This window comes from Danio aesculapii, chromosome 9 (genome assembly GCF_903798145.1).
Source record: "Danio aesculapii chromosome 9, fDanAes4.1, whole genome shotgun sequence".
Classification (NCBI taxonomy): domain Eukaryota; kingdom Metazoa; phylum Chordata; class Actinopteri; order Cypriniformes; family Danionidae; genus Danio; species Danio aesculapii.
The window spans coordinates 9,214,050-9,239,524 of NC_079443.1; the positions used below are offsets into that span (position 1 = coordinate 9,214,050).

General features: G+C 36.3%; 2 protein-coding genes across 6 annotated transcripts in view; one reads left to right on the forward strand and one right to left on the reverse strand.

Moving 5' to 3' along the window:
- The first annotated feature begins 2,005 nt into the window (after positions 1-2,005).
- si:ch211-67e16.4 (uncharacterized) lies at positions 2,006-24,432 on the forward strand. 4 transcript variants are annotated; one of them, XM_056464746.1, is made up of 6 exons: positions 2,006-2,693; positions 5,501-5,941; positions 16,488-16,535; positions 16,816-17,015; positions 17,098-17,257; positions 17,466-18,226. In XM_056464746.1, exons 1-6 carry the CDS (start codon positions 2,153-2,155, stop codon positions 17,567-17,569), a joined length of 1,494 nt encoding a protein of 497 aa, XP_056320721.1. In that variant the 5' UTR covers positions 2,006-2,152; the 3' UTR covers positions 17,570-18,226. The 4 variants fall into 4 exon arrangements, with proteins under 4 accessions (XP_056320721.1, XP_056320719.1, XP_056320720.1 ...); XM_056464744.1 differs by lacking the exons at positions 16,488-16,535; positions 16,816-17,015; positions 17,098-17,257; positions 17,466-18,226 and adding an exon at positions 21,108-24,432; XM_056464745.1 differs by lacking the exons at positions 16,488-16,535; positions 16,816-17,015; positions 17,098-17,257; positions 17,466-18,226 and adding an exon at positions 21,108-24,432 and having other exon boundaries at positions 5,504-5,941.
- The window catches only part of fer1l6 (fer-1 like family member 6), a 46,890-nt gene continuing 44,936 nt past the window's right edge, over positions 23,522-25,475 (reverse strand). For both annotated transcript variants that reach the window (XM_056464742.1, XM_056464741.1), the window contains one exon: positions 23,522-24,734. In XM_056464742.1, coding sequence (XP_056320717.1) covers positions 24,554-24,734 — 181 coding nt within the window. In that variant the 3' untranslated portion in view covers positions 23,522-24,553. The remainder of the gene's footprint in view (positions 24,735-25,475) is intronic.

Here is a 25,475-nt window from a genome sequence, read left to right on the forward strand (position 1 = left end):
CACTGCATCCAAAATGGTAAAAAGCCTTGGAGTAACAATTGATGACCAACTGAACTTCTCTGACCACATTTCTAGAACTGCTCGATCTTGCAGATTCGCACTCTACAACATCAGAAAGGTCCGACCCTTCCTATCTAAACATACAGCTCAACTCATTGTTCAAGCTCTTGTTCTCTCCAAACTGGACTATTGCAACTCTCTGCTAGCCGGGCTACCAGCTAGTTCTATCAAACCTCTTCAGCTGCTTCAGAACGCAGCAGCACGAGTGGTCTTTGATGAACCCAAAAGAGCACATGTCACTCCGCTACTCACCCGTTTGCACTGGCTGCCAGTTGCTGCTCGGATCAAATTCAAAGCTCTGATGTTTGCTTACAAAGTGACCGTTAGCTTGGCTCCTTCATATCTGCTCTCACTTCTGCAGATATATGTGCCCTCCAGAAACTTGCGTTCTGTGAATGAACGTCGCCTCGTTGTTCCATCCCAAAGAGGGAAGAAATCACTTTCCCGAACTCTCACATTCAATCTGCCCAGTTGGTGGAATGAACTCCCTAACTACATCAGAACAGCAGAGTCACTTGCTGTCTTCAAGAAACGACTAAAAACGCAACTGTTTAGTCTCCACTTTCCTTCCTAATCTGCAACTGCCTCTCTGGCTATACCACTAACTGTGCCCTCTCTCTCTCTCCAAAAAAAAAAAAAAAAAAAAAAAAAATTTTTTTTTTTTACTAATGCTTTGCTTCTTAGACTTTACACACCTGAAACTTGTCTATAGCACTTGTTCACTGCTGCTCTTATAGTTGTGTAAATTGCTTCCTTGTCTTCATTTGTAAGTCGCTTTGGATAAAAGCGTCTGCTAAATGACTAAATGTAAATGTAAATGTCTGAGAATTTTGTTTGTCTGAGTACGGATGCAGACAGAGTGAATCAGATAAATGAATCAGCTTATCTGTATTGGGCTATATGCACATCTACACTCAAACAATAACTGATTTGATGAACTCTAATTAATTGAGGGCAGGATTTCCATCCAATAAATTTGTTTAGCACCAACTTAAAAAAACTATTTAAACAATTAAATGCAATTAAGTTGGTCCAACATGATTTTATCAAATAAAGGTTTAAATACATGTGTATTTTTATTTAATTAAAACTCGAATGTCTTATAATATCAGGTATGTCTATTATGTGTCACACATTTCAAAGTCTCGTAGTTTTATTTGAAGTTATCCTAAATGAACTAAAAGAGCCATTTTAAACATATTTCGTGAGTTACATACACAGTTGATACAAACTGATCTCAGAACTCATTTTTAGGACAGTTATTGCTCACTAAGCAAAGGAATAAATGCAGATTTGCTAATTAAGCTGCCAAAACCCAAAGCATGGGTGCTTCTGCAAGGTGGTAATCTCATAACATTACATGTAATTCTGCTAAATCTTCAAACTGAAGTAAAGATTAAACTCGCACAAGTCTTTCTATTAACTTTAAACATGTAAGAGTACTTTTATAGTTGACATTTCCATCTCTTAGCCTAATTCAATCATATGCAAAGTATGCTGGGAACTACAAATCCCTTAACCAGGTTGGACCAACACACTTCCTTCATGTTGTCCCAACACAAAACACTTAAGTTAACTTGGTTTACAAATTTAAGTGGACTGAACATAAAACTGTGTTGTCTGTGTGCATATACCCTATTGACAGGGTTTCAACGAGCTGCCACGAGAAAACATTTTTATTTTTCTTCTTTATTTGTAGCGAGTGTATAAACATGATGAGTATATGACATCATAAATCAACAGAGATCAATGGGATCCAGGTTCTGATGTCAGCTCACAGAATGCATTGCGCCTTAATGACACATATTCCCATGCTTTATGGGTACAATTAACCTTTCCAAAATACCATATTTTTACACCACACGAGGGGGAATACACTGTGAGGTCATTTTCATTTTTAAGTGAACTATCCCTTTAATGCTCCAGCTGAACCGGATGCAATTCCTGCTCCGTCTCAGTGTTGACGGTACGTGGCCAATGGCGGACGAAGCCTGTGCTTTGTCTCAAAACCATAGCCTCCGTTTTGCACAAATACACTGCAATACTAACCATATAGTCGACGGGTTTTAGTCGTGCGTGTTTTTCGACCCTCATGACATCCGCTCCCATCAGCATGGATGTGAATTTGACCATCTCCCTGATGCGGGGCCAAATGGGCGCTGTTATCGAGAAAGCCGTGAACGTCGCGGTGGAGACCGTTTTGGGAGAAATGATCCGGGTAGTCGGCCTTAAGTTTGAGGAGATCAAACGGGAGATGACCGCTAAAGAGAAGGAGAACGAGAACATTAGGAGAATGTTGGAGACGTCCAGATGTCAGATGAAAACTATGCGCAAGTACATGAGCGTCATTGCGGCTAAAGACCCCAATCATAGACCGTACCAGACAGAAGGAGACATGGCAGCATCCAGCCCCGGGCTTCACGGCAGAAGAGCGCCGACCAGTACTGTGTCCGTGTGTGCTAAACCCCAATACCCATGTCCCAGACCCAGAGTCACTGTACCCGGGCCTGTAGCTGGACCATCATGGGCGAGACAGCAGCAGCTGCACATGTCCAAAGAAACACCAAGAAATGACAATCATCTGGCTGATCTACATATTGAGGAGATCCATGGACCATCACCAGCCCATAAAGGTATGAAACGTCTGACATGAACAATATGAATGTTTTTCATATTGCCATTGGGTTTCATAATATGTTTAATTAAATAATTACATTTTTACAATGAAAATCATGCTTGTTTTCTGTTGTCACAGTATCAAATCTAGGTTACGTTAAGGCATACTTTTAAATCATTGTGGTATTTCGATTGACTAACTAACTGAACCAGCCCTTTATCGAGAATTCTAGATGGTATTTTTTTAACTGAAATGTTTTCTTCATCCTGTTGATAGTGTTCAGGAAGTGACTATGTTTTTGGGTGATAACAGCACAAACATCTTTAGGTACTGGCATCAGTCACAATTATTTTAAACACTGAATTTGAATAATCACATTCAGTTGGTGTCTTTTTTCTATCCTCCAGTTTTCTTGCCATTTTGTAAATAACTGTTATATAATTTATTAAACTATACCAACATCAGTGAAAATACAGTACATGGTTCAAAATTCAATTCATGTTTATTTCCAAAGCGTTTTGACAATGAAGATTGTGTCAAAGCAGTTTAACATAGAAGTTCTAGTAAATTGAAACTGTTTCAGTCCAGTTTTCAGAGTTGAAGTTCAGTTCAGTATGGTTTAAATTTAACTGCTGAAAGTCCAAACACTGAAGAGCAAATCCATATACTAGTTGAACAACACACTATTTTTATTAAAAAAGGTAAACAACATTCGAAAGGTTACCAAAGTCATTTTAAAGTTAAAAAAGTGACACACAAGAATAAAAAATTCTGCTACACAAATTACAATTGTGTATGAAGAAAAGGGAGCATTAATGATAAATATAAGCTATCAGAAAGTGTTTTACCATAACAAAATAAGCAAAAAATAAATGAATAAGAACGTAAATAGAAGTTGCAGTACAAAAATACTTACAATTATAACTATAATTTCATTTATAATACAATATAATGAACATAAAATATAATATAATTTTAAGTGATAATGCAGTCTAATTCCTATAATGCCAGTTTTTTTCAGTATTAATAATCATGTTTTAATTTATTAAACTATGCTACAAGGTCACTAATGCTACAACTTCACAATGAACACAATCCTGAAGTGTATTCTGTTTATTTTTGTTGTATTTTAATTGCAATTTGCAGGTCATACTAAAATACATGGTTTTAATTTTTTTTTTGTTTTGTGTACAGATGACAGTTTTGCCCTGTTTGCAAAAACTACCCAAACTGCAGGATTTTTAAATAGCAGGTTTAAACCCCTCTGGCATGAATGTATCTGTATTTAATTCTGTATAATGATTGTAATTAATTTGTGTATGTATGTCTGCATGAGCTCATTCACCTGATAATTTCTGACAACTATGCTGATCAGAAATGCAGAGCTGAATGACACAAGTGTTGATTAGCTGTAAAAAAAAAAAAAAAATAGCTCACTTTCGGCATGAACAACCAGATGAATTAAATAAAAATAAAATAAAAATGCTGCATTATGGATGTCAGGGCAGTAGTTCAAAAGACTAACAATTCATTCAGCATTGTATACAAGGTTAAATTATGAAGTAAACTAGCAATAATGTAAGTTTGCTATTTTTTTGACTACATTACAATTGATTACGGTGGAGAGTTTTATTATTAGAAATGCCTAAATAGGTCTGTTGCTATTGCTATGGTTGTTCATTAAAGCGGAGTGCATTATGTTTCTTAGGTTTTCACTCAACTCAAGCATAATGGCCCGTTTCCACTGAGTGGTACGGTACGGTTCGGTTTGGTACGCTTTTATGGCCGTTTCCACTGTCAAAAAGCGCACCGAACCGTACAGTACCACTTTTTTGGCACCCTTTCAAAAGGATACCTAACACGAGAAAGGGTACCAAAAGGCAGAGCCACACGCGCAGCTGAACGCTATTGGTTTACAGAGATACGTCATTCGCTTACGCAACAAACCAGAATGAAAACAAAAAACCCGCCATGTTTGAAATACACAGCGAGAGATTACAGCGGAATTATAAATACATATAATAACGAGCCATGGTCTAACATTATATCTGAAATAACAAACTTGTTGAGCTGATGATAATAACCTGCGCTTGATTATTGACGTGCTTTTGAAACCCGATTCTGTCAGACACTGACAAATGCGAGAGTGAAGCGTGAAGAAACAAAGAAGAAGTCGGGAAAAAGGAGCACATTATTTTTTCAGCAAACATGAACAAAATGCCATGTATAACTAACTTATTATCTTCACATTTTGAACTAATATGAACCGGGAATGACGGAATTACTCTCTAACAGAGGCTACATGAGCTGCTGAAGATTACATACACAGATAAGAGGTTTTCACTGACTGTAGGCTGTATTTTGTGTTGTTTTGAACCTAAATACGGACAAAAATGTCTGCTGTGTGTAAATCTTCTGTAGTTGGTAACATATTGGAGAGTGTAAGGGGCTGTATGTGTTTATATATGTTCATTTATTTAGTTATTTAATATAATTACAGACGTTACAGTAGGCCGTTTTGCACTGTCTTTGATCTGCAGTTATAATCAACCCATGTTCATTGAAAAGTTAGTAATAAACATTTAAACACAAGTATTTATGTGTATGAAGCATATGTTTTGTGAGAAAAGCTTTTCATATGATATGTAAGTGACCTGTACAGCTTTATTGTAGACATTTCCTCGAGCGAGAATTTCTGTCAAACACCACGCCCACCAAAAGGGTACCCTTGTTAGTGGAAACGCAAGCCTGATAAAGGTGACCCGTACCGTACCAGTCAGTGGAAACGAGCCATTAATTGACTTTCCGTTTTTTTTATTTCAGTAGTGGAGAACTCAAATCCTCATCTGATAGACAGCCAGGGGCTTCTGTCTGAGACCAGTGATCCAATATGGGGTCAAAACCCTCTGGCATCTGCTGACGCTAGACACACAGACATGCCGGACAGCAGTGTCCTCTCTGCACCCATGATGGTGGACGAAAGTATGCCGTCCCAAACGACAAACACAGTGGCTTTTGGATCACCATTGCTGAAGATCAAACAGGAGGACGCAGAGGTTGAAATAGTCTGTGTGAAGGATGAACCTGGAGAATCTGGTAGCACATCTAGGCTTGAATATCCCAACGCTGAACTTCATCATCAAGTAGGGGAACCGGAGTTTGGGGTCCCACTCGATTTGCCTACACCATTTCAAACTCTTCAGAGTCCAGGAACTTCCGCAGACCTCGCCATTCCAGCATTCATGGGCATGGATCCATCCACCTGTAAGTATAACATTAAAATTTTTACAGTGTTGTATGGGACGTGCACCATTTTTTTCCCGCCTCGCAGGCTTCTAAATTCCAAATATCAAATGTAGGTTGCTTAGAGATATGTTTTGTATTGGATAAATGCTTCAAACTTCATAAAATAAATCCATAAAATGTCTCTTCATGCTTTAAAATCCTGGATAATGGATGCAGAAAAAACGTATGAAACGTGTATACAGTAGTCAACATTTGAAGTGGTTCAAAACCTTTCATCAAAGTTGTCTTAAAACTATTGAACGACACCTAATCTTGTCTTAGGAAAAGCTTTTTTGATCCACTTCAAATGTTGTCTAATGTATATTGTCTGCCCTGAAAGAGGCGCCAACTGAGTTACAAACATAATAAGTTTTGAAATGTCCTCATGAAACATCATAACAGAGCTGTTAGAGATCCAAAAAAGTCAACAAGTTTATCTTACCTGCCAAGAAGTTCTGCATCTCTACTGAAACCCAAACCTTCTGTCAAATCCCTCCATCTTGTTAAAGCACTACCAGCGTTTGTCATCGTTTTACTCTAAGAACATTCCACGCATAACCGGTGGACATCAGTGTTTTCATTGGGACTTTAAGGAGATAAACAAATGAATGTCATACTTGTTGTGGTCAGAGAACGTTAAAATAGGTCAAGAGAATTTATTTGAACATGTTCGGTATTTGTGTCGGGCTCCAGATTAACATTTGAGAGCTCAGATGTTCTACACATGGTGGCACCAGCACATGAATTCAGACCTTCCAGGATTTTGAGGTAAAAAAAAGAGAGAAATTCTACAAGATTTTTAGTTAGTCTTTTCTTTTCACAGCAAAACACAATGTGAAGTGTGTGAAGTCCCTGAAAAATCCTTGAGTCCATTGCCTGTATCAGTTGCTATTAATATTACAAGTTTGTCTTTTAAAAATGCACATTTGACAGTAATTTGAGAGTAACTGGAGCTTGATGTAGATGTAAATTAGATTTGATTAATTTAAAAAACTTTACAGTCTTCGAAATATTGACTGCCTCAATTTGTATACATTTGTACTACTGTAGATAATGATGATGGCCACAGATCTGGCACACCGCTTCCATAGTAAAGGCAGCAGAATGATATGGTTTCTGTGGTATTGGTGATGGAAAACAGTAGCCTAATAATGTTTAGCATATATACTCGTCTTGCGTTAATAAAATTAATTCAATTAAAAACTCGCATTTCTGTCACAAGTGTTACTACAGTAAAACCATGGTTAGCGTTGGTGTGATGTGGACTGAAACTGTATCATTGTAGCACAGGTTTTCTTCTGTCATTCGACAGACATTTGCGGTTGCTAAAAACAACATACCTGATCTCACAGCACATTTTAGTGTATAAAATGAAAAAAACGGGCCAGAAGTGGAATAAAATAGCAGCACTATCAGTTATACCACCAGTATAACTGAAAGCCAGTATAATAATCATTGCTTTCCATTTTTAACATGTATGGTGTCATCGAGAAAGCATATCTAGCATATGACTTTTGGAAACAAGACTGTTAAAACAATGGCTGCCAAAAGAGCTTAAGTAAAGTACTAGCAGCCTTGTCATCAGAAAAGCCCAAATTTTACTCACAATTTTCCTAGCAGAACCAGTACCATCGTCTCTCGTTTGACTAAAATAAATGAAATAGAAAGATTAGCATTTCTTGGCATCATCATGAAGCTTCTCATGTTCAACTCAATTCAATTCACCTTTATTTGTATAGCGCTTATACAATGTAGATTGTGTCAAAGCAGCTTCACATAAAGGGTCATAGTAAATAGGAACAGTATAGTTCAGTTTGTAGTGTTTAAGTTCAGTTCAGTTTTTCATGTGTGGCACTGGTTGACGTTTACAATAGCTACATTTCCATCTAGCTATTTTTATGCGTATTTTGGAAATGCGCATAAAAATGGGTGATGGAAATGCAAAGATGCGCATACATTTGAAAATGGGAATAAAAACATATGTGAGTAGGATAAACTTTTTATGGAAACATGTTTACTGTACAAATTCCAGTATGCGCATTAAAAAAGGTCATGTTATTTTGTTATAAGAGATCATGTGATGATAAAAATGTGTGTGATTAGACAAACCAGCAGGCTGAACACATTGTAAAACATCTGAAATGTTGTTTTGGTCATTCTAAAACACCTTAACCGTTTCAGTATTAGTGTTATTATATTATTAATTACCTCCAGAATCAAGAGCGTCTGTGCTCTGCGTCTCACGCCCCCGCACGTTCACTGCGTGTCAGGATTGCCTTCTGAGGTGCAAGTCGTTTATTAAACAAAGAAAATATTCACGCAGCTTCTACCGCAGCAAATTCCCTTTTTACTGTTGATATTTGCTGTCAGTTAATCAGGAAGTGACGATTTTGTTCTCTTTGCCTTGTTGGATGGAAACGCTGCTTTATTCGCACGTCTTTTATGCGATAATCCAGTTTTGTGCAAAAAGTAATTCACATTTTTGGATGAAACAGCTAATGAAACACTTTAACAGATACAATACTGTAAAAAACTGCAGGGCTCTACACTATTCCTTCATGTCGTCCCAACACAAATCAATTAAGTTAACCTAATGGTTTTCACAATTTTAAGTTGATTGACCATAAAACAATTAAGTTATCCTCCCAATACCTCCTCAAGAACTGTGTTGTTTCAGCTCATTTAAAATAAGTAGTGTGAGCAAGCAAATTTTTTTGAGTGAAGATTAATTTCCATTGTCAAGATTATGTCCTATTATCATTTACCAAACCACTACAGCCTATCAATCAATAGATTGTGCCAAATATCGAGCCAATGTAGTGTAGTACTAATCTTATATATTCACACATTTCACAAATAAAAGGATTTAGTTCACCCAAAAATGAAAGATTTGTCATTAATTGCTGGACAGCAAGAATCATGAGACTTTCAAAGGCCTGAAAGGTAGCAAAAGCATCCTCAAAGCGGTCCATGTTTCTTTAGTGATTTAATTGTAATGGTACAGAAGCTACAAGAACACCTTTGGTTGCGCATGAACAAAAATAATGACATCAACAGTTTATTCTCGTCAGTGCCAGTATAGGGTGCGTGTTCACGAGCACCATACGATGATGTATACCACTCAAAAGTATTCTTGTTGCTTCATAACATTACAATTAAACCCCTGTCTGGACTTTGAAAGTCTCGCAACTAGGGGTGTAAGGGATCACGATTTATCTGTGATTTGTTGGGATCACAACCCATGGTTCGGAACACATGTGACATGTGGATTCATTTTTTTTTTAACTTGTAGATTAATCCTAAATTTGTAACGATCGCAGAGAAATCACCTCTCGCATCATTCAAATCACATCTATGAAAGCATTTAGGCTTTCCTGTAAAATATAATGAAGTTGTGGTGGGCTATTCAGGATGTGGTGGGTTTCATTAAAGGTGTTTTCTGACATAACTTGTTTAGCCTGCGTTAATGCATTGAGTGTAAGCTGCATGATTAATCATTAAAAGATCGGGACCATGCAACAAATTATAAATGATGGTGATTTGCTTAAGTTTATTAATCCTTTGAATCGCTGCATTCAAATCTGTGATTGAAAAAACTCAAAAATCAAGAAAGAGATTCAGTCTTTTGAGTTATGAAGTTACAAACAGTCAAATAACACAGAAGTACTAGGACAACAGTGTATAGTTTTGATAAAACCACTGACGTTGATGTTAAAGATTAAAACCACCTTCATATGCATGTAACTTGATGCTCAAATATGAAAGTTGTAAGTGGCGACAACCAGCCATCAAAAATATGCCACTAAATAATTCTTTAAAATTGATTGCTCAGCGTTATCAGCAACAGTAGTAACTAAATTTTTCACAGTACTGAATATTTTACAATTTTTTTTATTCAGCTGATTTTATTTTATTATTATTTCTTAATTTTTAAAAAGAAAATTTACAGCTTCTAAGTTCTGTTAGTTAAAACCAAAAGTTTCTTGCTGTACTGTTTTTGTAATAAATGGAAAGCAAATTACATTTGTCTCCTCCTTTTTGACTGATCTGAAAAATGGTCTGATATGTGACAAAAAAAACCCATAGTGCGATCAAACCATGAGATTTGTGATCCATTACACCACTACCCCGCAACTCAGAGAGGATCAGAGTACTGTGATTTCATCCAGAATATCTTAATTTGTGTTGTGAAAATGAAGAAATGTCTCGTGGGGGCTTAGAATAAAATGAAAGGGAGTAATTAATAACAATTTTTTTCATTAAACTGCTGTCAAGACAAACTTTATAATTGCAGATAAAACTAGCATAAACAGATTTAGCCAATTAAAATTTGCACGCAAGTGTTGCAGCCAATTTGTTCACATGCGCAAAACAAATTCATTTTCATATCAACATGCAAGGACCTCATACATAGGGTCACAAAGTGAAAGTGAATGTCGTGACTTATACTCTGAATTTGTGCTCTCCATTTAACCCAAGTACACACACACGCACACACACACACACACACACACAAACACATACAGCAGTGAATGAACACACAGTCATATCATAAAACAACATTGGAAATCATGTCAACAGATTTATCTGATGTATCTTGTTGTGGTTTAAAGGTTTTTGTTTTGATTGCATGCTCAAAATTATGCAACCACAGACCTTTTCACCTCATGTTTAACTCTGAACTGGGTCTGCAAGCCACTGCATGGGTCTTTTCTCTGGAACTCATGGTTTGTCACTTTGGTTTTACAAATCAAAACTTGGAGAGATGTGAAAAGTGCTAATTATTTTTTAAAGGAAGCACCCAATTCAAAAGTGGGCCACAAAGTTCATATTCCTTTCATACCTGAATATATAACTGGAATGCACAAGAACTACACCTTTCCTGGTTTATTAATATCATTATTCATTTATATTGAGGTATAAACGAGGTCAAAATTTGGAGCATTGAAGTATTTCCGAGGCTCTCATAATCCATTTTTATTTGCACTTAACATTTAATCGTAAAACATTTCTAAATATTACAGGGTTGAAATGGTCTTGATATTAACATTTCTTAGAATATTAGTATCATGAATATAAAAATTTAGCTCACAGCGATGAGTTGGAGCATGTGATCGAAGCCATGCAGACTTTTAAAAAGCATCTGTTCATTTGGAATATGGAGAAGCTGAGCAAGTCTTCATATTGGATTCCTTTTTTCAGACCCACTAATGGCAAACGCGTCTGCTGAAAAACAGAGAGCGTACAGACGGAGACGGGACGCTGATCCTGCACGCAGGGAAAAGTACCTCATGAATGAGCGAGAGAGATGGAGAAGGGATATTGAGACAGGGAAAAGGAAGAGAATTGGTGACCTGGGCGAAAAGGCTCAAATAATGAGACGCAAACAGTGGAGAGAAGCCAAAGAGCGACAGAAGAGGAGGTTTTTCAAAATCATTGCCTCCCCCGAACGCAGTCCCGAAGCCAGTCTGATGGCGTTGCTGAACAATCAGGATGTCCCAAGTGCATGGACAAATCACCAGAGACCTTATCCAGGCCAGTTCAGGCTTAAAAATGAGGTGGTCAACAACAAAGTGCATCAACTCGGGGACCCAGTAAAATGACTTGTGACCAAGACAGTGAGCTGCACAATGCAGAGATTAAAATGATGGAGAATCAGTCATCGCCATTGAACCCAGTGACGTTTAAATTCACAAAGATGTGTGGGCCAAGCTAAATAAATATTTTACACTTTGTATCAATGAGTTGTGTTTCAATAGAGTACATTTACAAACTGCATCTTTTCAACCCTGTTATCATTTTTCAACCCTGTTATTTTAACCTTGAATTTCATTCAACCCTGTTACAGTTTTTAACATCACTGTGTTTTTAATATCATGTGGATTTAGAGTGCCTGTATTTAAAGTAATCGGTAATTACGGTGTTTAATACTTGGGATTACTGAATATTTTCAGAATACTCTATCATTATTTTGAACAGGATTTAGAACTAGGGCTGGGCTGACAAAATGTATGTCAATAACAATGGTAAGCTCTGGACTTTTTTACTCTTTATTAATATAAGAGCCAATCACACAGCAGAAAATGCAACAATGGAAATCTAAAAGTGTGTTGATATTAGAGATGTACCGAATTTCAGCCATGAAAAATTTATCATCTGAAATATGTTATGCCATTTAATGGACCCTCCAATTCTTGTGGCTTCAGTCATTGTTGTGGTACTGTTTTAAATCTCAAAACATTAACAACTGATATAAAATATATATCGACATTCGGGATGCAACAATTATAGATTTTGGTTGTACGATTATGGTCTGAGGAGTATCACAGTTTCACGGTTATTATGATTTTTATGCCTTCATTAATTTCAAAACGCTACTAGTTTAGAAAATCACATGAAAACTCCTTATTTTTAAGTGTTATTTATTGCGTCTCAGTAACCAATTAATACAGCACAAAAAGACAGTAAAAAATAAACAATGGTCCATTTCTGTTTGAACTTAAAAATAAGTGAAAAAAGCTTTTTGGAATTTAAACATAAGTAATAATTTTACACTGAAAATAAATGACAGAACAATGAATGAATAAATAAAAAAAAAAGTATTTTTCTAATGTAAGTCTAAGCATTATATTAGCTAAGTATTTCCCTTTTAAACAAAACAAATGTAGTCAAAGGCTGCTGAATCTCATTTGATCAACTATATTATGAACTTGTTTAATATTTTCATTTTGTGTGTGTGTATATGTGTGTGTGTGTGTGTATATATATGTGTATATATATATATATATATATGTATATATATATATATATATATATATATATATATATATATATATATATATATATATATATATATATATATATATATATATGTTTGTTTGTTTGTTTGTTTGTTTGTTTTTGGAGTAGAATTGTGTATACAATACAAAGTATGAAGCTGAACTCGCGACTTTTTTTATGTGCGCCTGGAAAGTGTGAGCAAGTCGTGCCATCTGCCAATATGAGTGCAAGAAAATAAAAAACTCTCAAGCACAAAAGACGCAAAACGTGAACGGCCCTTAGTTAATACCCTCAGCCATAGTCAATCCAGTGTGTGTGCATATAAACCTCTGTGTACAACCGTAAAACTTTAAATTAGCGCATAGTTGGCATAACTTTTAGTTGGAGCAGTTTTGTTCCATGCAGAAACGCAGTGTTGAGAAGCCTTTGCGATTAATTAACCATGATTAAAGCGCCGTTATTAGTGAAATAAGTTAATCGTTGAATCCCTAATCGTTATCATTCAATATGGAAAATAATTATCGAGATTGCATTTTTGCTATATCGCCCAGCCCTATGACTAACCACAGAAGCCCGTTTCCAAGTTTTGAGAACGTTTTGTGATAGAGATAGAAATATCTTCTGAGTTTAATCACAAACTTTTCAGCCCTCCTTTACTGAATTCTAAATCTCACTAAAATCTCAAAATTCTACATTTTTAAAACATAATTCTATGATTTTCACATTTCTGACTTTTCTCATAATTCTGATTTATATTTGAAAATTCTGATGTTTTTCCTCAATTCTGAATTGTGAGAAAGATTACTCCAAATAAAAACTCTGACTTACAGTATGAACTGCACTGTAAAACCCAAGAGGTTAACTCAAATAGTTTGTTGCACAGTTTCCTCAAATGGTTTAAGTTCAAAAACCAATCCTAATGTGTACTGTGAACTTAATCCATTTGAGTAAGCGAAGCAATTTGAGCACAGTAAAACCCAATAAATAAAGAGTACTCAAAGCAACAGAGTACTATAAACCCAATAAGTTAAGGCAACTTAAACCGTTTGAGGAACTACTGTGAACTAGAGCTGCACGATTAATCGAAAAAATAGCGCGATCTTGATTCGACCTCCTAGATGATCTTAATCCAGCATTTCTACAGTTCTGCCAATCATATTCTCAAGTTCAGGACAGAAGCAAAGGTGGCTGCACGAGTCTTCACATTGTTTTACATATGTTGCTTGGCGACATGGACACCTCCAAATGGTGTTGAAAGAGTCACATACTGTATTTATAAGGTAAAATTTACCCAAAAATGTCATTTCTGTCTTCATGCAAAGATGTATTCATGTCCGCAAAAACACATGTGACGTGAGCTGCTGACCGTGAGCTAGCCGTTACCACAGAGAGGGCGGGCACACGCCCTACTTAATGATATCCGCGCACACGTCTACTTTAGTGAACAGAACCTGCTAAGGAATAACAGTTAATAAAGTTGTAAATAACATTCAGTTTATGGCACAGAGTGATCGTTTGGGAGCCGCGCGGAAAGTATTAACCACTCTTAGCAGTAAAAATAAAACCGAAAGCGCGCATCATTTAGAGTTATGATTACGTCAAGCATTTAATATGTTTTTCTGTCATAGCGAACAGGGTGTTGTGCATGAAAATAAATGTTTAACAGTGTCAGTATAACTACTGTAGCCTATATAACGTTGAATATAATGCAAGAGGGAATCAGAAAATGACAAATGTCTGATTTTACCAGTGAAAAAATGGTCTAATAATGTTGTCAATGACAGATTTCAAGCATATGTCTCAAACATAAAAATTCAACATCAGACCAACAGAAGACCTACACATAATTTTATTGATTAACCATATGTTTGAGAAATAACAATAATATTAGCCTACTGATATTAACCTTTATTGTACATTTACAGAATCGTGAGAAAATCGCGATCTTGATTTTAGGCAAAAAAATAGCGATTCTCATTTTAGCCAGAATCGTGCAGCTCTACTGTGAACTTAACCCATGTAAGTTGAAGTAATGAAGAATTTAATTAACACATTACCTTCAACACTGAGTTCAAAACTCTTTTCAAATGAGGAGAATTAACTTTCAGTCAACATCTTTAAGTTAACTACACTCATTCCATTTCATAAAGTTGACTGTTGGGTTTTACAGTGTACTATTAAGACTCATCCAAATTCGGAGAGACCTACAACTGCTATAAAATCAATAGAAGTCACTTTTTCCCAAATTGAATGGCACTAACAAGCTTCCATAAATGTTGTTACTTTGGGCCTAAAGTGGGGAAAATATCACTTCCTGAGAAGAGCAACAATATTTTAATGATCATTCCAACCAAAAAGTATCTTTCCTCTTCTCAAAAGGTCAGGCACACATTGCAGCTTTTTAGTTTCTGCTTACTACTGTTAAATCTTTTAGATTATGTCATTAAAGACCAAATCACTGAACATTTAAAGCATATTTATACTTTTTTTGATATACAATGAATGAGACTGGTGCTATTTTTTGATTTGTGATAAAATACACATTTTGTCAGATAAAAACAAAATGATCTGTATTTAAAAGAAAGACACATTTTCTCCCATGAGGCTGTTTGATGATTTTACACATTGCCAATCATTCAGTGATGAGGATCACAAGACAAATCAACATAAACAGGTGAGTCTAGCTGCTTTACTTCAACTTTAATAGGCTTCTGACACATGAAGATTTCTACAGTAAATACTGAAGGACTGTTTTTATTTTTTCAGACAGTATAGCATTTAGAATTTACCAGTGATATATTATTTTGAGAATATCAATATGGGTTTGGATAAAGGTAACAGGGTTGATGTTAACAGGGTTGATAGTTACAGATCTGGTAGACAGTCAAAGGTCATGAGAATCGAATTTTCAGTAACCAGTTGTTGAATGAAAATTGGTCACAGGGTTGAAATATTCAAATCGGCTCATACTGAGAAAGAGGTCAATTCTATATTTGAAAACCCATTTAGACTCTGCTTGTTGATGAGGTTGTTACTCTCTATAGTACATCAATTCAATAAAGATTTGTGGCTGCAACAGGGTTGAAGTGTATCATTCGTGTAAACGTCAACTTAAATCTAAAAACGCATTAAGAATGAAAGCTTAATACTGGCTTTTACTCACACTTGTTTTTAAATTCAAACATGTATTTGATATTAGCCCACCAAGAAATATCGCATCAATTCGTAACTTTTTGATTTAGTGGCTAATTCGTATTAAATTGTACGATCTCATTCGTGCAATTTAGTACGATTTGCTTATCCCCAATGACAGTTGGTTTTAGGGGTGGGGTCTGGTGCCATGCCTCCTTTTAAAAATCATAAATTTTTCAACTCGTATCAATAGTTAGGTTTCCTTGTGAGATCAGGCTGGTTGAAACAGACATCTTGGCTAAAAAAGGCCAATAAAAATCTATTAGACATTTAACAAAAATACTCAATCAACTGTCCGATTTGAACTATTAATTTAGCCGAGATGTTTATGTTTGGATGTCTATTAGATGTCTTTTAAACAAACAAAAAATGCTTGCTGGGTATTGAGCGAATAAGAGTTGAGAGTTAGTGATAAAGTGACACATTTAAGGCAGTTTTATTGTTGCTTTGATTAAATAGTTTATTTGAAGCATCGACTGGCTAATATTTTTACATTTCTGAAATGATTTATCATTATTATTAAACTGTAATGCTTGTACTTTACTTTCTACAGGTCTGTCAGATGCCAGTCCGAGGAGCATAGAAAATAATCAGTGTACAGGTACGTTAATTGACATTTTACTATGAGCGTTTATACTGTAAATGTTTACCTTTTAGCAAGTGTCATTCTTATGTAAATGAACCATGGTTATTAATTTAGCCATATTAATTACCATTTATATTTGCTCACAACCACAGCATGGTATAAGATATACCATGGTTAGTGTAGAAAAACCATGGTTTATTTGTGGTTAACAAATAAGTCGTCTTATTTTAAAATATTTTATAATAAAACCATGGTTATAAGGACGGTGAAAGTAAATTTACCTGTGCTCTTGCAGCAGTGGAGAAGGCTCTTCTCGAGTCTCAAGGAGAAATGGAGTGGAAAATCAACCGCCTGACCACATTAGTTCAGTATCTGGTTGGGAACACAGTGCAGCCGGAGGAAGAGGAAAACGACTGCGTTTTGCCCGTGACGTCAATGGAGGATCTGGACCAGCTGGAGCAAAGACTTGTGGACAGAGGGGTGATGCAAAGATTGGTGAGTTAATACAATTAAGCAACCAAAGCAGTGACAGAAATGCTACGAAAAAGTTATTTATGATCTGTATTTTTGTTTTCAGGTGAACAGATTGTCTGTTAGCGGAGGTCAAACCATGAAAAAGACCATAGGGAGAATTTGCAACAAGGTCTTAGCATTAAACGTGGCCAAACAGCTCAACTGGTGTGGACGAGGGGACAAACGAGGCTTGAGAAAAACAAATATTGGAGCGGTAATAATAGGTATGTCTGAATCAAACTGAACGGCTTTAAAAGAATCGTTGAAATTTTATGTTGCAGTTTCTTTTATTTAATTTAGCAAAGCAATCGTGGCTTACTGGAATATTATAATTGTGTATATATGGACTACTCCGTAACATTAGATTGAATAATAAATGATATGTTGGTTTGTTTTAATGGTGAATCAATTTTTTTTGGTTTGAACCCACAGCCGCAGCGATGAGAAACAGTGTTCTCCAGAGTCCCACAGAAGCAGAGGCAGAGAAATATATCAAAGATTACCTGCGTTTGGCCCCAGGAAGGATGTCCTCTTAATCTGTTGTCAAAAATTTTACTTGCTTTTGTTCAGGTCATTTGTACAAGAAAATAAAAACAATGTTGTATGCGGTTTCATACATGTAAGTCGATTAAATACCTGAGCTGTTGTTTGAAATGTTCGAGAGTAGCTGATTATGGTTGTTTGCGTGTGCAAAGTCTATTGTTATTTATTACATTATTTATATAGTAGCACTTAGTCTCACCTCTGACTCTGTTTAAAAGATGTCTAATGGATGTTCAGACATAGATGGCTAAATCTGGGCTGCCAGTAAACATCTAATGAAAGTCTAACAGTAATTTAGCCGAGATGTCTACATTTGGATGTCTATTAGATGTCTTTTAAACACAAGATTGCAGTTCATTAAAATATATAAAAGAATAGGAGATCTTATTTAATTCCATTACATTTTAAATGTTTAAAAATAAGTGCTGACAAATGGAAGAAGCCCAGTGGTTTGAAGGATAAATTCTAAAGATTTAAAAGTGACCATTTTGGCTGCACTTTGATATTTAAATAGAGTGTTTTAATAGGTCAACAACTGATTGTTTATCGAAATATGCCTCAATATTGTTTTGTTATACTTTTACTGTGTGTCTTCTGTAGGTCATGGTAAAAATGCATGATATTCACAATTTTTTTGTTCACAAAACCAAAATAAAATTGAACAAAACACATTCTAATGTGCATTTGTATTGGTTTGATGTTTGATTGATGTATGATACTTAACTTTTTTTTTGTAAATAATAATTTTGCGTCTCTAGTTTAAAGTTGTTTTGGTGTGTGAAGTACAAATATTCAGTGTAATCCAGCAATTTAGGGAATAGTTCACACAAAAAATTAAAATTCTGTCATTTATTCTCAATCGTATGGTTTTAAACCTTTACGAGTTTCTTTCTTCTGAATATTTTGGAGAATCGTGGTTGAATTCCATAGTAGTAGGAAAAATGACTATGGAAGTAATTGGTTGCCAGCAACCCACATTCTTCAAAATATTGTATTTTGTGTTCTAGGGTTGCACGGTTAACTAGTACTATGGTAGTATCGCGGTTCTATGGCTCTAACATACTGGCAGTGCCACTGTAGTTTGTAAACTGTAGTATCGTCATTAATGATCCATCTACTATAGATAATGTTGCACGTGGAAAGTCACTAAAATGCTCATGCATTTGTGCAACAATAGACCATTTTATTTTAATAGTCTGTGGAGCCCTTTAAGGTTGCAAAACTGTAGAATTCGCGCCTTTTATGGTAGCCTATTACACGTTTTCTAATGCTTCAGTTCGAACACACATCTAAATGGGTTCATTTCTGTTCCTGTCAATATGATTTAGTAGCTACAACAATCTTTAAAGTAGAATGACTCACAAAATGAAATTTTGAATTACTTTGGATTGTTACCTGATAAAACAATAGATGAAAAACCCAAAATAGCAGCAGGAAACATTGAAACAATTTTTGACCACTTCATACAGCCTAATTGTGCTATAAAAATGCTCTGTAACAGATTTCATCTGGTATGAATTGTATCATTATTTTAATGTGTTTTTTGTTGGTCAATTATCTACAAAATAAACCAAAAATTATCAAATTTAGGTGAAGTGACATGCAAATAATACCTTTTTTCAATAATCAGGGCATTATGAATTAAATTCAAGTAGGCCTATTATTACAAAATATAGTATTTCTGACAATTTTCTTTCTAATTTGAGTTATAAATTACAGTATCGCAGTACTACGTGGTATTGTGATACTTCAGCTGGTATACTATCGTAAGGTGAATAAATGGTATCGCGACAACCCTATTGTGTTCAGGAGAAGAAACTCATAGATTTTGTGTAGTTTCAGATTTCATCATTTTTGCTTGAACAATCTCTTTAACGTGATTGGAAGTAGGTTAGCGTGTAAATCCAAATGCTAACCAAATAATTTGATAGCGTTGTATCAGAAGCTTGCTCAGCAAACATTGATAAGATATGCGAGGTTACGGTTATCAAGAAACTGACAGGATGTGATGTTGCAGTGTGCAGTCAAAACAGTTTTGAGAGGAAAAAGCTGACACGTGAAACACCAGAAACCATTGTTTTGACCACACATGTAGATGTGTAATACATGGAATCGCGATTCATCAGCCAGTTCTTGAGATTCACGTGAAATCTTTCATGTGATCTTACGTGCCACCCTGCGATTCCGGTGCATCTCATCATTATTTCTATAGCGCTTTTACAATGTAGATTGTGTCAAAGCAGATTAACATAGAAGTTCTAGTAAATTGAAATATTCAGTTTAGTTCATTTCAGTGTGGTTTAAATTTTACTGCTGAAGGTCTAAACACTAAAGAGAAAATCCATTGATGCGCAGCTCCACAAGTCCCAAACTAAGCAAGCCAGTGGCGAGGAACAAACTTCACCAATTGCCAAAAGTGATGAAAAATAACTTGGAGGAAAAAAAACAGGCTTAGTTGGGCATGACCATTTGTCCTCTGGGCCTGTTTTTTTCTCCCAAGTGTATTTAATGAGTTTCAGTTTGGTCAAATATTAAAATACACTTTAAAATAATGGTCCATTAATTAATCTAAGTGAATATATTTACTAACATGAACAATACAATATTGATCTTTGTTAACATTACTGAAAATAAAGTTAATTGTTAGTTCAGTAACCCATTGCATTGTGATAAGCACAACTTTGAATTTCAGTCATGCATCAATAAATGTTGAACTATAATTAATAAATGATGTACAGTATTGTGTTGTACAGTGTTCTCACTTAGTTCATGTTTGTAAATACATGAATGGAATATTATTTAAAGTATTACCAGTATTTCTTTTAAGAAAGTATTTTAAAGGAAAGGTTCTTTGGGTGACCAAAATGGTTCTTCTATGGCAGGGGTGCTCAACCCTGTTCTTATTGACCTTATTCTTCAGTGTGGAAGTGCACTCGTTTTTTTGCGATTGTTTTAGAACTTCCGATTCAGCTGCCTATTGAAGAAGTGACTAGGAATAATAAACGGCAGAAAACGGTCAAACTACTTACTCTACAAACAAGTGTTTACATGACAATACAGAAAAAGTAGAATAATATAATAAGAAAATATCAGTTTGCAACATCAAGCAGCAAAACGAGCTGTTTTTAACGTCTAAAATGAATGGAAGTGAATGAGACCGGAAGTCTCGAGCCGAAATGATTCAAATGGCTGCGTACACGGAGAATAAGGTGAATACAGTAGATCTACCTTCCTGCAGATTTCAGTTGCAACCGGAATCTAACACACCTGCCTGTAATTATCAAGTGCTGTTCAGCTGCTAATTAATTGGTTCAGGTGTGTTTGATCAGGGTTGGCACTGAACTCTGCAGGAAGGTAGATCTGCAGGAACAGGGATAAACGCCCCTGTTCTATGGCATCACTGCAAAAACCAGAAATCTAATTAGTCTTTTAACAATTACACTTATAGACTGCCGTTGTTTGAAAAAGTGGCTCAAATAATATGTCAAAAATTGTATTTACTGAATGTCTTTCCTCTGTGCCTGTATTCAGATGAGGACTCTCAGCTGTCTGTGACAGGGGTCCAAAAGCAGGTGCGTCCGAGACGCAAGGACCTGAACCTGTATGAAGAGTACAAACGCAGCCGAACTCTGAGAGGCCGGAACACAAACAGAGGACGCACTACAAATCGGCGGCGTGAGCTGGAGCAGACTCTACCACAGGCTCTACTGGCCGACCTGGTCAGAGAACGAAGGGAAAAAACTCGTCTTCGAGTTGCCCGCTGGCGTGCCAAACGCAAATTACAAGCCTGTCTGATGGCCTCGCAGGCTGCTCAGTTTAATGGCACCCCTGGACAGAGTTCGCCAGCCCAGCGCGGAGGCCTGATCCCCTGTCGCAGGCGAGGCGGAGGGGTGGCACAGCGAGGTGGGCTTGGGTTAAGAAGAGGCCTGGCAGAGACTGGCACATATAACCTGCTGCTGCAGCTGGGGCCCAGTTCTGCACAATCGGTACCGCCACGTGGCATCAATGAAGGGGTCATGCAGACCGCTTCATCAGTGCTAGCACCACACAGAACTAATGTAGCTAGATCACCTTACCAATAATTCACTGGAAGAAACACACACTATTAAACAATGTCATCCTGATTTTGACACAATCTGTTTGGCAGAGTATCTTGAGATTTGAAAACAGGAATGGGAGTCGAGAAATAAGATCAAGTATATTTTATCTGATAACCTGTGTAATAGTGCAGGACAGCAAGTCTGAGATGCTTCTTGACTGTCGAAGGCTGATGGTGCCAAAATGTATGATGTACTCCAACCTGTAACTGCATGTTAATCGGGGTCATGGTGATTTGAGAGACTAGATTTAATCATTTATCTCAGAAATTGTGTCAGAGTACATACCAATTGAACAGGCCTTTATGATGCTTCATTACTGTGGAAAGCAATGTGTGATTTCCATATTAAAGCCGCAGTCACACTTGTCATACAGCGTTGTGAAAAGGGGCGGGATTAAACAAGATGATTAGACATTAAAAAAGCGAGCAATTGCTCCATATTTTAAATTTCTTTACTGAGAGGTCATGTTTTAATCTTCGATTGCTCTCACGCAATCACATGATGTGATTTTCGCAGGTCAGAATTCACCAAGCTTGAACTTTGCAATGCAGCGAACTGCAAAACTTGTTGCACAAGCATGCGTTTCCAGTCTGCCACATTCACATGCATATGAAAGGAAGTCTATGGGGAGAAAAGTGCAGTGTGACCGCAGCTTCACACACAATTACAGGTTCAGGCTATATACTATCAGCTCAATTTTGGCACAGTCTGTTTAAAACAGGGTGTCGTCGTGATTAGAAAAGTTGCAATTTGTGTCGAGACACAAGATTTATTCATCTCTTAAAGTGTGTCATGGCAGACGACAACCAACACACCAAAGGACCAAAAACATGATGATTACATATTAACACAACACAATTATGCATTAACACCTTAAGGCTGATTTAAACTTCTGCGTCAAGTGCACACGTATGCTCTGGCGCAGCCTTCGTGCTGTCACATAGCCTGGCCGTGGCTGACACCGACGCTGATGCACACCTCTCAAAAAATGTAAGTACACATGGTAATGACGCATAGTGCAAGCTCTGTGATAGGCCGGCTTGGTATCGGTGACGAGCGTGGGCTGTGCTGAGAGCTGCGAGCCGGATGAAGTGAGTGTTTACAAGTGTCGAGTTTCGTGAAGGAGCTCCAGAACTAAATGACGCCTGTGAATAATGGAGTTTTAGCTACTTGTAGCGTTCAGAAAAAACAAAATACCCACTAAGAAACTTGACACAGAGGAACATAGTAACCTACTGCCAACTAGTGTTTGGGAAGTGTTATTGCAGAGCAAACACACAGCACACAGAAGTATAACGAGCAAGGCTTGCGCCGTAGGTCACACTATTGACTCGACGCAGAAGTTTAAACCAGCCTTTAGTTTCACATGTTTTGGCCCTAATGGCATTCAATACACAATGTCCCCAGAGACATTTAAAAAAAAAAAAGTCTAACTTGCAAACCCCAATCATGTAATCATACTATTAAAAAGAACTTCATATTGATATAACTGATAGCTTTTTTTTTTTGGTCATTACGATTAGTATTTTTATGTGACGTTCGAATAACTTAAATTTCCCAATAAACTGACCCCATTAAGAAATAGACACAAAAGAACATAAATATTTCTCAAGGATTTTGTGGTTGTCTGTGTTCTGCACTCAGCGGAAACCATGTCCTAGAAAACAACGTCAGACCAAATGTTCTAGTTAAGTTGGTTAGCTTGTTGATTTTCTTTGAATGGAGCTTTATTTTTATTTTGAATTTGGCCGTTCATCAACTTATAACCTCCTATTTACCATTGTGGTCTAATATATTTCTAGGAAATAATGTTGTTGGGTATAAATGCCAGGCTGACATTTGTTAAAAGGAAAAAAAAAATGTGTGCCATTGCTTTCTAAATGAGCACACATTGCAAATGTGCTGGATAAGCAGATTAATGTGTTTGATTTTGAGCAGCAATGCGGTTTAACAGACTATGTAAAAAGTGATGAATGCTGTTCATAGTTTCTGGAAATGAGTCTCTGTTTTGGCAACTGATGTAATGGGATGTTTTGGTAAGAAATGGTGTGGAATATTTTACCGACAAATTAAAGAGAAAAACTAAGACCTAGAGTTAAATCAGTTTTGGTATTGGTTTAATTATAGCTTATTTTCATAGTTTTTTTTTAAGCCACTGTGTCTTAAAGTGCAAATAAGGTATTGTGAACATTCCTTTCTTAATTTAGGACCTTCATCAACATCATGTAACTGAAGTACTACAGTACATTTTCTTCAAAAAGAACTTAAAGCTACATATCTTTATTGGAGAACACAAGTGCTACAGTTTATGAAGTACTCAGCAAAGTAACCTGAAATTTCAATCAGCTCAAAGTGTAGCTGTAATTCAATACCAATTTAAGGCAATACACAATAAAGACTACAAACAAATGTCTGTGATATTTGTACACTTACATTAGGTTGGGTTAAGCTTGTTGTTTTATGCAATTGTATTTACATAAATCATTTTTTGAGTAACTAGTGTCATTTCAAATGTTACTATTATCTTTTTTTAATCAGTTAAAAAGAAAGTCCAACCATTGTCTCAATGTAGGATGTAATTATTACTAAACAGAGCAATTCCATAATGGTGCTTGAGCCTTAAAAAGCTTTCCTACATCTTCCAATTGCTATGTTCAGTGTTTTATGCAGTTCTTAAATGTTCAATGTTGTGTCACTGTTACATTTCTTGGTGTATGTGAAATAAAAATATAAGATTGTTCCTAAAAATCACCAAAGCTAGTGATGTTCCTGAGTTATCCAACTTCCGACGATGCAAGTATCTAAAAATGTGTGCTAAAACATTACATTGGTGTTGCTCCATTGTGTCCAGTGACTTTATCCCAGCTTTTTTTTTTTTCACCCATTGACTATCTTACTACTGAGCGCCCCTGGAAGGGTGTAGAAGAGCAGAACCAGGAACAAGGTCAAAATCAACAGCACCAGTCCGGCTATGATGTATTTCTTGTAGTTTCCCCAGATCAGGTGAAAGAAGCACTTGAAAGGATTCATAAACCAGGAGAAGGATGTGTCAGGACGGCTAGAGAAAAAGTCAAAGTTTAATATTAGAAATAATTCACATGTACAGCAAAGTTTATAGAGTGTTCTTTTTATAAAGTACTAATAAAGCACATTAGTACTCGTCCTCTGTTTAGCAGCTCAGATTCTGGAAGCATTTTTCCCAATCATTTTTTTCTTTCTCACAGAGTTAAAAAAAAAGCTTAAACAGGGTAAACGCGGGGTCTAAAAAAAGTCTTAAATCTCAAAGGCAAAATTTTAGGCCTTAAAAATTCTTAAAGGGCACATATTTACCCGTTTTTCAAGATTTAAAATAAGTCTTTTGTGTCTCCAAAATGTGTCTTTAACATTTCAGCTCAAAACACCCATCAGATTATTTATTATACCTTTCAGAAAATTGGATTTTCTGCTTTGAACACAATGTAGCTGTTTTTGTGGCCTGTGCCTTTAATGCTTGTTCTCCCGCCCACCGTTCCCACGTGCCTCTCAGAGTGTGCCTCAGTCTCCGCCTCGGCTGCATCAGATAAACAGCACAGTGACAGACTTGAAGGAAGCAGATCTCACGTAACATTTGTGAGAAATACTACAGTAAGAACTTTCCCAATGATTATTTCATGTATTTGTTGTAGAGTTAATTCAAGCCTTTCGATGAGTCACACACAGTGTCGTTACAAAGTTCACGCGCACACACACAGACACATGCACAGCGGTGATAAAGACGGTAAAAATCGCTGTAATTCATTACAAACATGCAGTTTTAAAA

What these genes read in the sequence shown, in the direction of transcription:
- si:ch211-67e16.4 (XM_056464744.1), top strand. Translation starts at nt 2,153, where the DNA reads ATGACATCCGCTCCCATCAGCATGGATGTGAATTTGACCATCTCCCTG. An exon ending in ACCATCACCAGCCCATAAAG is followed by an intron (nt 2,694 to 5,500) that starts GTATGAAACGTC and finishes TTTTTATTTCAG; the next exon opens with TAGTGGAGAACTCAAATCCT. An exon ending in GGGCATGGATCCATCCACCT is followed by an intron (nt 5,942 to 21,107) that starts GTAAGTATAACA and finishes GCCTGTATTCAG; the next exon opens with ATGAGGACTCTCAGCTGTCT.